Source organism: Embiotoca jacksoni, unplaced genomic scaffold (assembly GCF_022577435.1).
Source record: "Embiotoca jacksoni isolate LCO1_2020_lvr unplaced genomic scaffold, fEmbJac1.0.p SCAF_43, whole genome shotgun sequence".
Lineage (NCBI taxonomy): Eukaryota > Metazoa > Chordata > Actinopteri > Embiotocidae > Embiotoca > Embiotoca jacksoni.
In genome coordinates this window covers 1,460,215-1,474,958 of record NW_027185396.1, presented here as the reverse complement: position 1 = coordinate 1,474,958, position 14,744 = coordinate 1,460,215, and the positions used below count along the sequence as shown (strand labels likewise).

At 42.9% G+C, this 14,744-nt stretch overlaps 1 protein-coding gene across 4 annotated transcripts in view; it reads right to left on the bottom strand.

Moving 5' to 3' along the window:
• Nucleotides 1-4,091: 4,091 nt before the first annotated feature.
• plagl2 (pleiomorphic adenoma gene-like 2) overlaps nucleotides 4,092-14,744 on the bottom strand; it is a 52,198-nt gene continuing 41,545 nt past the window's right edge. For 3 of the 4 annotated variants that reach the window (XM_069169165.1, XM_069169167.1, XM_069169166.1), the window contains exon 4: nucleotides 4,092-13,633. In XM_069169165.1, coding sequence (XP_069025266.1) covers nucleotides 12,157-13,633 — 1,477 coding nt within the window. In that variant the 3' untranslated portion in view covers nucleotides 4,092-12,156. The remainder of the gene's footprint in view (nucleotides 13,634-14,744) is intronic. The other variant, XR_011179230.1, reaches the window with a different exon arrangement.

Below are 14,744 nucleotides of genomic sequence, written 5' to 3'. Positions count from 1 at the left end.
TGTGAATTTCAGCTTCTTACATGTTTGGGAAACGGGCTTAAAGGGCCGTTCCGTTGTTTTATTTTTTCCATCTGCAGTCGCAGCATCGGTCCGTCAGTCGGCTGAAATATTTCTGGTGAGTTGCGCTGACATTTTGAACAAATATTCAGGGAATGAATCCTTTCAGCTTTTGGTGACCCTTTAACTTTGTCTCTGGCACCATGGTGGGGTTGTGGTGTTGGATTTCTATGCAGCCGGCGGCGGCGGCGCACGTCTCGACGATGTCCACCGTTTGCGAACGACGCCACCAGTGCAAGATGGCAGTGCTTTCACTTCTGTACACTGATGACCGACACGTCATCCATCTTTACATACCGTGGATGGTTTCAACTGTGAATCTTCAGTCTTCTGGCTTTACTCCACCACCACCACGATGTACATCACACAGGACGGTCTCTTGGTCTCGCTCAGTGTTTCCGAAGCGTTGGCTGTGTGGAAGGCGGCGATCACGTCTGTGTTGAGGTGTTTTTACGAGTCGTTTAGGTTCCTCCAAAGAAAATTCAACGAAACCCCAAAAAGTTTCTATTCTGGAATTTATGGCACAGTTGGCATCCCATAAATGTACGCGTAAGAGTCAGCTCAGTTGATGTAAGTATAGGTTCGCCTCATAGTACTATAATTAGGGCAGTCTTGACACTCAGCTATGCATGCCGGCAGTGGTTCTGCTCTGAGACACAATCCAGACCTGGTCCAGTATGAGGGTTTGACACAGTGCGACACACCATCAGTCAGATATTCTGGGATGGCATTGTAAACTATTTTAGGTAGAAATTCATTTTAAACTGTTTTACTTTCTAGACGCCTTCATTCCAAAACGAATCCAAATTTTGAGAATTACAGAGATTTGTAATTTACACATGATGACATCCTGACACTCACTACAGAACATCTTTCTGGACTCAAGCAGTCCCATGAAAAAAGTCATTTCCTAAACTGAATGTGATGGATGGTCTCTGAAGGAAAATGACTCACCAGCTCAGATATCTCTTCCCAACCTGTCTGCAAGTTTTAGATTGGAAAATAAGATTTCTCCATGTTTCAGAAACACGTGTTAGACGGACACGTGTCCATGTTTTCCATCACTGCGTTATGTCTCGTCCCGTCCGTTAACTTTTCTTTTTTGTCCATTTACCGCTTCTCTTACTTCCTGTCCTCGTGTCCTCCTGTGATTGTCTTCCCCGCCCTAATCGTCTCCACCTGTGTCCTATTGTCTCCCCGTCCTCCTGTGTCTATAATCAGTCTCCCACTTCGTTGGAGTCGTCCAGCTCATCATGTCACCGTTACTTCCCAGTGTTTCATGAGTTTTCTTCTGTATGACCATCTTATGGACCCACAGGGAAAGTTTTTCAACATGTCATGTACCTCTGACAAGATTTTGTTTATTATTATTATTATGCAATTGTAATTTTAGTCAAATTCAAATGATCTAACTGTGATAAACAGATGCTTTCGGCTTGGATTCTCATATTTAAACATATCTTCTCACCGCATAGATGTTATATTTAGATCATTGGTGCTGGGCGGGTGTGGAGATACTCACGAGCCCCCGGCTGAGCAGCGACATGTTGGAGTTCTCCCCGGGGAACGAGAGGCTCCGCCTCCATGCACCTGGGGGTTACAGGGAGGAAGACGCTGACCTGTTTGTGCTTATGCACCAATCAGAAGTTGGGACTATCCGGCCTTCTTGGAGTCGGTGGGAGGAATTCTGGAAAGGGAGTTTGACTTCTGTGCCAGAACAAACTTTGGCCATAACAAACACCACGTTGGAGCATAAGGTGGCTCATAAGTGTACTTGGTACCAGAGCGCCTCAGGCCGGAGATCAACGATCGACTTTGTAGTCGTATCATCGGATCTGCGGCCGTATGTCTTGGACACTCGGGTGAGGAGAGGAGCAGATCTATCAGCTGATCACCACCTGGTGGTGAGTTGGATCAGATGGGAGTCGGCTGGAAAGACCTGGCAAGCCCAAACGTGTAGTGAGGGTGAACTGGGACCGTCTGGCCGAGGAACCTGTCCGGGAGGTCTTCAACTCTCGCCTCCGGAAGAACTTCTCACATCCCGAGGGAGGTTGGGGACATGGAGTCCGAGTGGACCGTGCTCAAAGCCTGTCTCATATCTCTGGCGGAGGTCTCTGAGAGAGTCAAAAAGCTCTTCGGTGGCAAGGCGGATGAGATCCGTCCTAAAATGCTGAAGGTTCTGGACATTGCTGAGCTGTCTTGGTTGACACGCCTCTTCAATGTAGCATGGGGGTCGGGAACAGGACCCATGGACTGGCAGACCGATTGTCGAACCTCAGATTCAAGAGGAGCAGTGCAGATCTCGTCCTCTCCGTGGAACAGTGGACCAGATCTTTACCCTCACAAGACTACTGGAGGGTCCTGGGAGTTTAACCATCCAGTCTACATTTGCTTTGTGGACTTGGAGAAGGCTTTTTGTGGGAGGGCTGCAGGAGTTCGGGGTGCCGGAGCCGTTGCAACGGGCCATCCGGTCTCTGTAGGAGCTGTGTTTGTATTCTCGGCAATAAGTCAGACATGTCTCCGGTGGGCGTGGCCTCTGGTGGGCGTGGCCTCCGCCAGGGCTGTCCTTTGTCACCGATCCTGTTCGTGACCTTCACGGACAGGATATCTGGGCGCAGCCGGGGGGGTGGTCACGAGCTCTGGGGGTCGTGACCGAAAGAACGAGGTCGCGGCTACAAGCGGCTGAAATGAGTTTCCTCCGTAGGGTGGCCGGGCTCAGCCTTAGAGATCAGGTACTACTCCTTCGTCTTGAAAAGAGTCAGCTGAGGAGGTTCAGCATCTGATCAGGAACCTGCTGGGTGCCTCGAACTGGAGGTTTTCTAGGCACGCCCAACTGGCAGGAGACCCGGGGGAAGACCCGGGACACGCTGGAGGGATTATATATCCCAGCTGGCCTGAGAACACCTCGGGATCCCCCAGGATGAGCTGGAAGATGTTGCTGGGGAGATGGAAGTCTGGGCCAACTTGCTTGGCCTGCTGCCACCGCCATCTTGGATAAGTGGAGGAAAATGGATGGATGGATGGTTCAAAAATGATATCATACTTTTTGGTCAACTGTTTGACTCGAATGGAGCTGTTCAACTACTTACCGTTACCGTGATTGCTCGTCAGGAGCAGAGTATAAAAGCCTGCAGTGGTTCCCAGTTGGTCGTCTGACACGTGACATGTTAGACTCACTGAGACGGTAATTGTGGAGCGGAGTCACCGTAGTACAAAGAGTAGTCTTTATTATGTCCAGGTTCAGTTTGGTTAGAGGTAGAGTTGATCAGTTGTCCTTTTTGTTGTGTTCGATTGGTCTTTTTGTTTTCTCAGAGCCTCTAATGGATGGAAGTTATCTTTATAGTAAATAAATAAATAGTGAAGTTTTCCTTGTACGTTTGGTTTTCTGTCTTCTTTTATTTCCCTTTGTTACTTTTTTACTGAGTTGCTCGCCGTCACTCCTTGAATTTATTCCCAAAACACATTGTGCAGTTGTGTAGTTCTATTCTTGAATGGTTTCATAGACAATATCATTGGAAAAAAGTTACTTTTTCAGGCTATTTTGTGTCATATGATCATGATGTAGACTGTTAATGTTCCACTTAGTGCACCGGGGATCTGTATGCCGCATACAAAGAATTTCTTTCCAGTGATAATGAGGATTAGTCTCATTAAAAGCTCTATTATACATAAATCCACGTCGGGATTGAAATGCCGTATGTAATAAAAGAACACAATAACAGGAATCCTAATTAGATTCTGAGCTATTTTTGTTCAAATTAAGATGAAATTCAAAGACAAAATCAAACTAAAGACAAAAAAAAAAATACTTTTTTACTAAAATAATAATTTGATGCGTGATTATTGGCACGACGGTGATGCGGCCCGTAACCTTCGTGAATTATTTCTTAAGTACAGACGACTGACCATCGCTCTCCCTGGCGGTAGAAAGTCTTCGGCCATGTAGCAACTACAATTATTTGATGATACATTTTTTGTGGATTTTCACATTTCGCGTCAAGATAAAAAGTTAAAGAATGCAAAGAGGGTATGAAACCGCTGGTTTGTCTTTTAATCATTTCAACATAACACATGACAACTCAAAGATACACTGTACTGTACAATAAGTCAATAGTTCTGTTGTTGTGTTCATCTCTTTGGATCAACCAATATACAAATCTGTCACTTTAACATTGCAGCAACTGATTGCATGTGAGATATGTGACAAAAAAAAGCAAGACTTCTCGTCGTCTTTCTTTCTCCGAAGCACATCATTTATAGAACTCTCCCTGTAGTTGATAAACTCCATGCTATATAAAATAGTGTAAGTGAATGCAAATAGTCTATTTTCGTTCACCTTTTTTTCACCTTGTTTATTCCAGAGGTGGCTGTAATAGCGATAGTGATAAAAATAAAATGGGCTATGTCACTAAACAAGATACACAAAGAGGTTGGAATGCAAGACTTACATTAAGCTAGAAATATATAAAACTACATGTGGATGTTGCCTGCACCAGACAGCACCCAGTTTTCTTACTAAAAGCGAAACAAAAGAAAGGGCGAGAAAGAGATAGCATTATTAAAATCAAATCAGCTTTTCTCAGCTTTAAACTGATGAACAAATTCCCTTAAACAATGTGTGTGTGCTGCACCTACTAGTAAAGAGGAAAATGTGAGGATAAGTGCATCCCTAGTAGGTGCAGGTCGAGGTAATGGAGCTACAGCCAAGGCGAGGAACGAGAACAACACCGCTGCCGAGGTCGGCGTTTCAGAGCGCCGCTGATTTGGTGTCAGCTTTGTTTTGTTTTAGCTCAAACTACGGAAGCCCATTTCTGCCAAAACAGAAAAACCGATGAAAACGTGAAACGATTCACAGTAAATTGAAATTATAGGACACTTTAGTAAGCCAAAAATATCATCGTTTTCCTAGTGAACAATGATTGTGAATACAAATTTTCACTTTTTAAAATAAATTTTGGCGACATACTGAGTCAGAACTGACTTGAAAATGACTTCACTTACTGAGACAAGATTTACATTTATGAAGATAGAATTATAAGTAAGTCAAAATATTTTTAAGTACAGAAGCATATAGCATTCAGAAAAGATTGGAGACGATGAAACTCAGAAATAATTCCGAGATTATACACAATAGATTAAAGGGGTGGGGGTTGGAGTACTTATTCTATAAGTACAAACACATTTTTAAGTTTTTTTCCGTGCCTAAATATCTCTGTAAATGTTGTCAGTACATCCAACGGTACATAACAAAGAGGAATTTGAATGTGACATTTTCCAAAAGAATTTTCTGTAAAAAGAAACACAAAGATATTGATCACATTAAATCAAGCAGCACCGTTAAACCTTTTCTTCTAATAAAGATCAGGACATCATAACTAGATCAGGACACGTTATGTTATATCATAATTGTGCAACTTTTTTTTCCTTTTTGAAGGTAATGCTGCATACAAATGTTACATTTGTAACGCAGCATTACTGGCTTTCCATACTGAAACAAGCCATTTTAGCTTGTTTTAAATTAAATTGTATTTAATAAGACTAAATACAATTTTTAAGTCAACATTTCGACCTGGCAAGTCAGACTTGTTACATAGTGAGCCACATACTAGCTTATAGCATCTTGAAGTGCCCCATTTGGACAGATTTATGTATCCGGGGGATATTTGTTGATTTGAATTAAGTAGCCAAATTGGCTATTTTCAGGTGCTGTTTGAAATACACTCATGGATGTAGAGAGGAGACGGGGCCACAAGCACTGGGTGCTTCGTGGGAACTGGTCCGTCAGAAGAAAGAGGACTTGAAGGGAGGGGTGTCTTAAAGAGACGAGCGCTAAAATGGCTTGTTTCAGTGTGGAAAGCCAGTACAAGATTACTAAGGATTTTTTAAAATCATAATCACGGAAAGCTACTTTAGTAGAGTCCCAGAACATTTTCAAAAAAACAAAATCAACAACAAAAAAACACAGAATGATCGTAATAGGTCTCCTTTAAAATCCTGTTTTGAATTACATTAAACTTCCAGGAAACACAGGGAATATTTGATCCCTCTGTAATGTTAATCCCGTGTGAATAAGCTTTACTAATATTTTTGACTTGAAATATCTCATAATTGAAAATATTTTTAATGAGAAGTTATTTTTGTCTTGCTTAACTTTCTTTTTTTGTTATTAGCATGAATGGGCTTCCATTCGTATCAGGTGGCTCAACAGGCATGAGATCTGTTGTTGTCAAAGTTTCACAGCTTCAAGTACGGCCTGATTCCACGTGCTCTTTTGCAGCGACTTCATATTTTTTTAGTAACTTCAATTTAAATTCTTTGGATATAGCCAATTGCCTGATTTGCAACACTATTTGTACATATGACTCATTATCAGTGAAAAGATGTTCCAGTTCTGTGACCATATCTGTAATCTTTAAGTGCTTTATGTTAGGGTCACCCCGGACTTCATTTTTGTTCAGTTGCAGGCGGCCTTCAGACAGCTCTGTTTGACGCTCGGCTGACAACGGCTCTGTTTGTCACCGCCTCTGTTAAACAGGTATGTTGTAGCGGTTCTCTTCAAGCACTTGGCTATAAAGTTTGATGAGATAAATTTATGAGAGAGAAGGCAAAGCTGGTTACCCAAAAACAAAAACAAAAAAAACTTTGAAAGGAGAAGGGGCAGGGGGTTCGTATGTAGAAGGATATTAGTGAAAAGTATATCAAAAATACTGTTATTCTTTTGGAGAAGAGAAATACACAAAGGTTGATAAAGTCTACACATCAAACTAATGGCACATACAGGATCAATACAAAATTAAAAACATGAACATATAAGCTGAAATTTTAAAAGAAAAAAATACTCTTTTTTTTTTTTTTAAAGGTTGAAAGTGCTAGAATTCAGATTAGCTCACAGAAACCCAGGGAGGACAAACTTAATGCATGCCAAAAGCTTTTACTATTTTTTTTTTTTTTTTTTATAGGACTAAATGGACATTTGTTAAAAAAAAAAAAAAAAAATGCTCAACTTGATTGCTACAAATTTGGCTTAAGCCAGGAGGGTTTTTCTTAAAAGATACCTTTTTTAAACCCATAATAAAGATCAAATTTGAATCTTCTTTAACATAGTAAATTCTCAGAAAAGGTGCCAACAGCTAATTTATTTAGGATCAATCAATTGATCATTTTATCATCAAAATGATGACTTTTCAGGGGGGGGGACTAATAAGTGTAAAATAAGCTTCAAATGATTAAACTTGGATTATACAATTTTGATTCTTTGTGATAAAATTCAACAGTCAGACTGTGGAGAAGCTTGTGGAGGAAAGGGGGGGTGGGGGGGTTTCGCCTGTCTTACACACAGGGGCCATCAGCTGCTCATCGTCAGGGTTTCATATCCTACAGTATAATAAGAATCGCATAACACTCGCAGCATTTTGTAACAAGCAATTGTGCAAAAATGTAGTTTCTTCTCCCGAGGTTTTGGTAAGAAAAATTAAAAACAAATACAAATGAGGTGATGTGTTGTGTTGTTTTTTCGAGGTCCTGTTTTATACAAACAGAAAATAATATATCATATGACAACAAACAAAACAAACATGACTATAAGCGATACCCCGAGTCGTGTAGCCAGTCATGTGTCCGCCCCGTGGCTTTGAATGTCAAAGCCCAGAGATTGTGGTGACTGCGTTTGTCTGGATATCGCCGTGTTTTCAGACCCTTTCCTTTTGACTCTACGAAGCAGCTGAAAAGAGGAGGAGGAGGAGGAGTATAGAGGGGGCGGGGCCGGGGCCGAGGAACACTTTGTCGGTTCGATTTGTGCATGTTTTCAGCTCGTTGTCCATGTTGCAAAAAAAAAAAAAAATAACAAATAAAAATGTGAAATGTTCTAGTGGTCTACAGTTGTCGTCCATCAGCAACCATAGCTAAAAGCAGCAATATGTGTTTTACTTTTCATTTGTACGTGCTATGCTTTTCCTGTGTTTTTGTCTTTCTTTCTTTCTTTCTTTCTTCTTACGTTACGGTGGGGTTGGGCTCGCCTGTGGCACAGCGACCGCTAAAAACAAACTGAGCACGACTTGTATGACCACAACCAGGTTTGCGCACAAAATGAACGAGCAAAATGTATGTGATGAACATGCAGATTTGTCAGTGTTGGTCATTCCACAGACAAAACGCCAGAGGATGATTCCGGTTTATTCCATCGTCGTATATTTCCCATTGATTTGGCGACCGCCTCTTTGGGTCAGGCTAACTTTGAACTGTTGGAGAGATTCGAATAGCATGAGCTCCCTGCAACTTCCCCAAAGTCTGACTGAAGTCTGACTCAAAGTTAAAACAGAAACTAGCTGCCTCACCGTCACTTTGATGACTGCATCAGGGATCTCTATCAGGGCCAACATGCTTTTACTGATTTAATCACACTGACTTTCTGGAAACTCGACATATGCAACGGCAGGTGTTCGTGGAAAAGACCAGGAGCTCAATTAAATGAAAGATGAGACAGTAAAACAGTGCTCCAATAAATTCCAAATTATTATGATGTCAAAGCCCATGAGGATACAACGACTGAAACAATCTCCAATATGTATATATATATGGTAATACCCAACCCAGTATCACAGCAGAGCGTAAAATAGACACGCTGGTCCACTACAGCAAAACGTGAGATAGCCACATTTTACGCTATCTAGGCGTAAAAGTTGAATGTTTTGAAAGCGTGAAAGTTAGACAAACATAAATGCCATGTGACATGGGATCATGGCACAAAGTACACCAAGTGTTTCTTTATCCCAACCATGTTTTTATTTATTCCTGACCCCACCCATGTTTTTATTTATTCCTGACCCCAACCATGTTTTTATTTATTCCTAACCCCAACCATGTTTTTATTTATTCCTAACCCCACCCATGTTTTTATTTATTCCTAACCCCACCCATGTTTTTATTTATTCCTGACCCCAACCATGTTTTTATTTATTCCTAACCCCAACCATGTTTTTATTTATTCCTAACCCCACCCATGTTTTTATTTATTCCTGACCCCAACCATGTTTTTATTTATTCCTGACCCCAACCACGTTTTTATTTATTCCTGACCCCAACCATGTTTTTATTTATTCCTGACCCCAACCATGTTTTTATTTATTCCTAACCCCACCCATGTTTTTATTTATTCCTAACCCCACCCATGTTTTTATTTATTCCTAACCCCACCCATGTTTTTATTTATTCCTGACCCCAACCATGTTTTTATTTATTCCTGACCCCACCCATGTTTTTATTTATTCCTGACCCCAACCATGTTTTTATTTATTCCTGACCCCAACCACGTTTTTATTTATTCCTGACCCCAACCATGTTTTTATTTATTCCTGACCCCAACCATGTTTTTCGTTATTCCTGACCCCAACCATGTTTTTATTTATTCCTGACCCCAACCATGTTTTTATTTATTCCTAACCCCACCCATGTTTTTATTTATTCCTGACCCCAACCATGTTTTTATTTATTCCTAACCCCACCCATGTTTTTATTTATTCCTGACCCCAACCATGTTTTTATTTATTCCTAACCCCACCCATGTTTTTATTTATTCCTGACCCCAACCATGTTTTTATTTATTCCTGACCCCAGTCGTATTTCTTTCGTAACCCCAACCACGTGTTTTTGCTCAAAGTTTTATTTTCTTGTAAATCACGTGGCTCATTTTCATCAACTACAGGAAAATGTGTAACTTTCCTGCCTAGACAGCGCAAAGCGTGGCTAGTTCACATTTTGCTGTAGTGGACCAGCGTAACTATTTCACGCTTTGCCGTGATACTGGGTTGCAATACCAGGCTGGTGTTCCACCTCCCCAAATTCAACTGGAAGAAAACACCACGAATGACCTGACTGAACACTCGGATCTCCATATATTAAGTAAAAGCTGTTACAACAAGTCAAAAGTCCTTTTGTGTGCTGGATATTTTGTTTTCCACGTCCTTTCCCGCACTAACGTGCGCTATGCAAAGTGAAGATCCCTGATTCAGTCAGCAAAATTACTTTTCTATCAGTCAAATTTGTGTTTACTCTCAGTAAACTCTCAGTGAAAACAGACGTCTAAAATGACAAAAATACAGGTTTTTTTGGAAAGCTGCAGAAAAGCTCGTTCTTTTCAACCAAACATTAGTTGTTTGTTTTTTTTATCACGACCTCGTTTCCCCAAATTTCTACAACACAGGTTGAGAGAGCAAAGTTAGCATGACCCCGAGAGCCACAACAGGACACATGATTGGGAAATGCACCTGGTCTAAATTAGCGGAAGTAGCCTTTTAAGATTAGGAGGACCTTGTTGACTTTGAGGCTTAGGTTAACTTTGGGCTCAGATTTTTATAGGCTGGTGATGAAGGGTTAGATCTCCAAGGCGTCCAAAACCGCCGAGCTCAGTAGGAAATTCATGGGATTTCACGTCGGCATCCCGATGACACAATCTACCAAGTTCAAATCCTAGTTGATTACTGAGCCACGAACAGCCCTCTAAAAATATTTCCCATCCACAGTTCTGATTCCACTACGAACTCAAGTACATGTAAAGGTAAAGATTGGATATGACAGAGAAAGCTTAAGGGAAAAGCTAATACTTCATCCATTTGTTTGATCAAAAATGCAAGATACACACAAATGTAAACCTGCCAGACATCAAAAAACATCATCACTTAGTTTTAATACGTCTACCTAAAGTACACCTTGCTGAGATAAAAGCAATTATAATATTCATTTTTGAGATATTTCGTACACTGCAATAACATTCTTTAACATAATTTTCCTCATCTGTCACTGTAATTCTTTTGTTCTTTTTTTTGCCATTCACATATGTCAGGGTTCATCCTTACCATGATGATGCATCTTTTTAAAAGACCGCCCAAAGATGTGTTTGTATTATCATCTCAAAAAATATAGATATTTTTCATAGATATGTCGGGCAGCTGTTATAAACAGCTGCAGTTATCGTGATCACGGGAACTTTTGAAGGTAACTGTTAGAAGGAAGACAGGTGAAGGAAGGAGAGTCCTCGTTCTGGAGTCTAGTGAGGAAAGTCTCCAGGTCGTGAAAACTTCTAGAAGTCACGAGGAAGGAGGAGACAAAAGGTGAAGTGCCTTCTGCTAAAAAAAAAAAAAAAGTGCTTCTTTTGAGGAACAGTGAGGAAAAAAAAAAAAAAGCCAGCGTGAAGCACACACTTTCACATTTCTTTATCTTTTTTTTCCGTTTAAAAATGTTTGTGTGTTTGGCAGCAAGCAGGTCTCTCATCAATCCCATGATAAGAGTCTGCTTTTATTTATTCAGCTATTTTCAATCAAACTGACTTGACTCTAGGAGTCAGTTACAGTTCATTTTATTTTATTTTTTTTCTAGTTTGAAGAGCACTTTTTTTTTCGAGGCTGGGGTCATTTTTGTGGCTTCAGCTGAGCCATCGAGAGGAGAATATCGGGTTCATCTGTATCTCGTCGGTCCTTCACTGATCTCTCTGCTCTCCATGTTAATCATGAGGTTATTAGCGCGGGTGGTTCAAAACTCAAGATGAGACACATTCTACCATCTTCTTACATTTGGAAAAGAAAAATAAAGTAAAACAAAATATCCACTTCAAACTATATTTTTTTTTCTGGGTCACAACAAGACAGATAATCTTAACTAAAAATTATCTTTTTTTTTTTGTTTTGTTTTATATTATTACTTTAGAAAGTATGCAGTACCGCGCCTTTTGGCCTACTGATCCTGCCCTCTATACTACTAAATAAGGGATGGAAAGGGGAGAAATGGGGAAATAAATGGAAATTGAAAAAAAAAAAAAAAAACATGGGTTAATACATCGTTATAACTACAGGATAAGGGGGAAAAAAAAGCCCAAATAAAAGCTGCTTCAACTCCTTTTCTCACCTTTTCCTTTTTGCTCAAAGGGGTTTAACTTCCTTTAAAGGCTCAATCAAAAGCTTTTGTGCCCACTTTCATTTAAGGCTTCTAAGTGTTCATTTATGTATTTTTTTAATCAAATTCTCCACAGTCTGGAGCCACAGCCCCAAACATCCGAGCTGAGCTGGGGCTGCTGTGGAGGCCGTCTTGGCCGGGCAAGGGCTTGCTCTCTCACTGGAAAGCCTGGTGGAAGCGAGGCAGTGTGGTGGTACTAAGGCTGGAGCTGAACACTGGTGGGAGGGGGTGCAGGGGTCCGAGGCCCAGACCCCCGCTGGAGCTCTGCTGCTCCTGAGGTTGCGGTTGCAAAGAGGTAAGAGGTGCCGTGGCGACGGCGGCGGCGACTGCTGCGGCGTGGGGCTCAGCAGCGTGCAGAGATGAGGAAGAGGAGGAGGCGGAGGAGGAGGGGGTCGCAGATGAGGTGTAGCCCATGACCAGCCCTCCCGTGCTCATGGGGGCGCTGTAGGGAGGCAGATTGAGGGGCAGGAACCCAAGCAAGTGGGAGAAGTCCATGTTAGCAGCACACAGAGACTCAGCGATCACCGCAGGGCTCTTGGACAGGAGGGGATCTCCGCAAAGCTCATCCGCCAGGCCCGAGGTGGGCTCCAGGCCGTCCTTGGGGGGCGAGGCAGCAGCGTGCGACTCTGCAGAGGGAAGCGGGCCTGGCAAGCCGCTCTGCAGATCCATGAGGAAGCTTTCCATCTCCACTTTCAAGGGCTTGTCCAGCAGGTATGAGGTAGATCCCAGCTGGTATTTGGGGGCTTGCTGGGGCTGGTGCTGCTGCTGGGGAGCCGGAGGCTGGTGGTGGGGGGGCAGTGGAGGGGAATGGTGGTGATGGTGATGGTGGTGATGATGGTGGTGGTGATGGGAGTGTGGGTGAAGAGCTGGAGGGGACTCCATGTGACAACCCATGCCCATAGCTGCAGACAAGGAACCAGGCATCAGGGACGGGTGCGGGTGACCCACCCCAGAATTAGACATGGTCTGGAGATGGTGGGGGTTGTACATGCCCATCGGAAAAGGAGCCCCACTGGGGAACGGTTTGCCCATCATGGGGTCTTTGTTCGGCCCCATGCCGCACATCATGGGGCTGAGCTCCTCCTTCACAGAGCACGGTGGAGACCCCGTGGCTAAAAGACCCAACATATCCGGGGGCTCGGTCTTGATCTTCAGCAGCTCCTGCGAGTGGCTCTTCTTCACGTGGCGCGTCAGGTGGTCTTTCCTGCCGAAGCGCTGGGCACAGTACTGGCACAGGAAGTCCTTTCGGCCCGTGTGGACCACCATGTGCCGTCGCACATCCTTCCGCGTGTAGAAACGGCGGTCACAGTGGTCGCAGGGGTGTTTCTTCTCCTTGGCGCCGCCCGAAGACTTCCCCGAGTGGCTCTTGAGGTGCTCCAGGAGAACGGGTGTGCTCTCGTAGCTCTGCATGCACACCTTGCAGGTGAGATCCCCTGCGGTGGCGGAGTGCATGGCCACATGGCGCTTGTATCCCAGCTTGGTGTTGTAGTGCTTCCCACACTCCTCACACTTGAAGGCCTCCTTGTTGGGGTCATGGGTCTGCAGGTGGTTCTTCAGGTGGTCTTTGCGGTGGAACATTTTCTCACAGAACGAGCACTGATGGGTCTTCTGTGGAGAGTGTGTGGCCATATGCCTGGAAAAAAAACAGAGGTTGTGAATGTTTACACATTCCATGTGTTATTGTCATGTTTCAGTCATGCATTCCTTCAGTGTCCAGAAGTGAGTCACAGCGGTTTACAGTCAGAACCAAAATGGGTTTTGAAGCACTTCCGTTGACTCACCGGGCTGCAGACGCTGTGGTATGTTAATGAGTTCAAGACTTGGTCATTAAAACCGGCATTGATTGGTATTTTGGCCACTTGGGGCTGCAAACTAGACTTTGATATTTAATCACCTTTTGAAGAAAATCGAGTTAGCAAACAGTGACATATTTACACATCCATCAGTTATGCAGCGACAGCAGCATTCATTCAGAGTTTCTGTCCAGTAATATACAGCAGTTTCTTGTCATGAGTCGACTTCCTCCATTCTAAATATATAATTTACTTGACTGTATGTTGATGTGTGTGCAGAGAGGAATGTGCATGTTCCTCTCTGAGAACAGAGTTCATACAAATGTTGTTCAGATGTTTGTTCACTTGTGTTCAGTCTTTCTGTCCATACAGGTTTTCTGTGGGAGGATTTGAACTCTGACCTTACTGACCCTTTGAGGAGTGTACTTTCACCTTTAAAATGTCCTTGTGAGTGATATTGTAATGTTGTTACTCATTTCCAGAGAGGGGGATGTTTACTTGAGGGACATTTATTGATTGTGCATCTTTAGAGAGTAAATAAACTAATATTTCTGTAAAAGTGCAGCTGAGTACTAAACAGCACTGGATGATGACAGATGGATTCTACCTGGGTCTCATGTTAGGATCAGATCCAGGTGGGTCTCATGTTAGGATCAGATCCCGGTGGGTCTCATGTTAGGATCAGATCCCGGTGGGTCTCATGTTAGGATCAGATCCAGGTGGGTCTCATGTTAGGATCAGATCCCGGTGGGTCTCATGTTAGGATCAGATCCAGGTGGGTCTCATGTTAGGATCAGATCCAGGTGGGTCTCATGTTAGGATCAGATTCAGGTGGGTCTCATGTTAGGATCAGATCCAGGTGGGTCTCATGTTAGGATCAGATCCACCTGGGTCTCATGTTAGGATCAGATCCAGGTGGGTCTCATGTTAGGATCAGATCCAGGTGGGTCT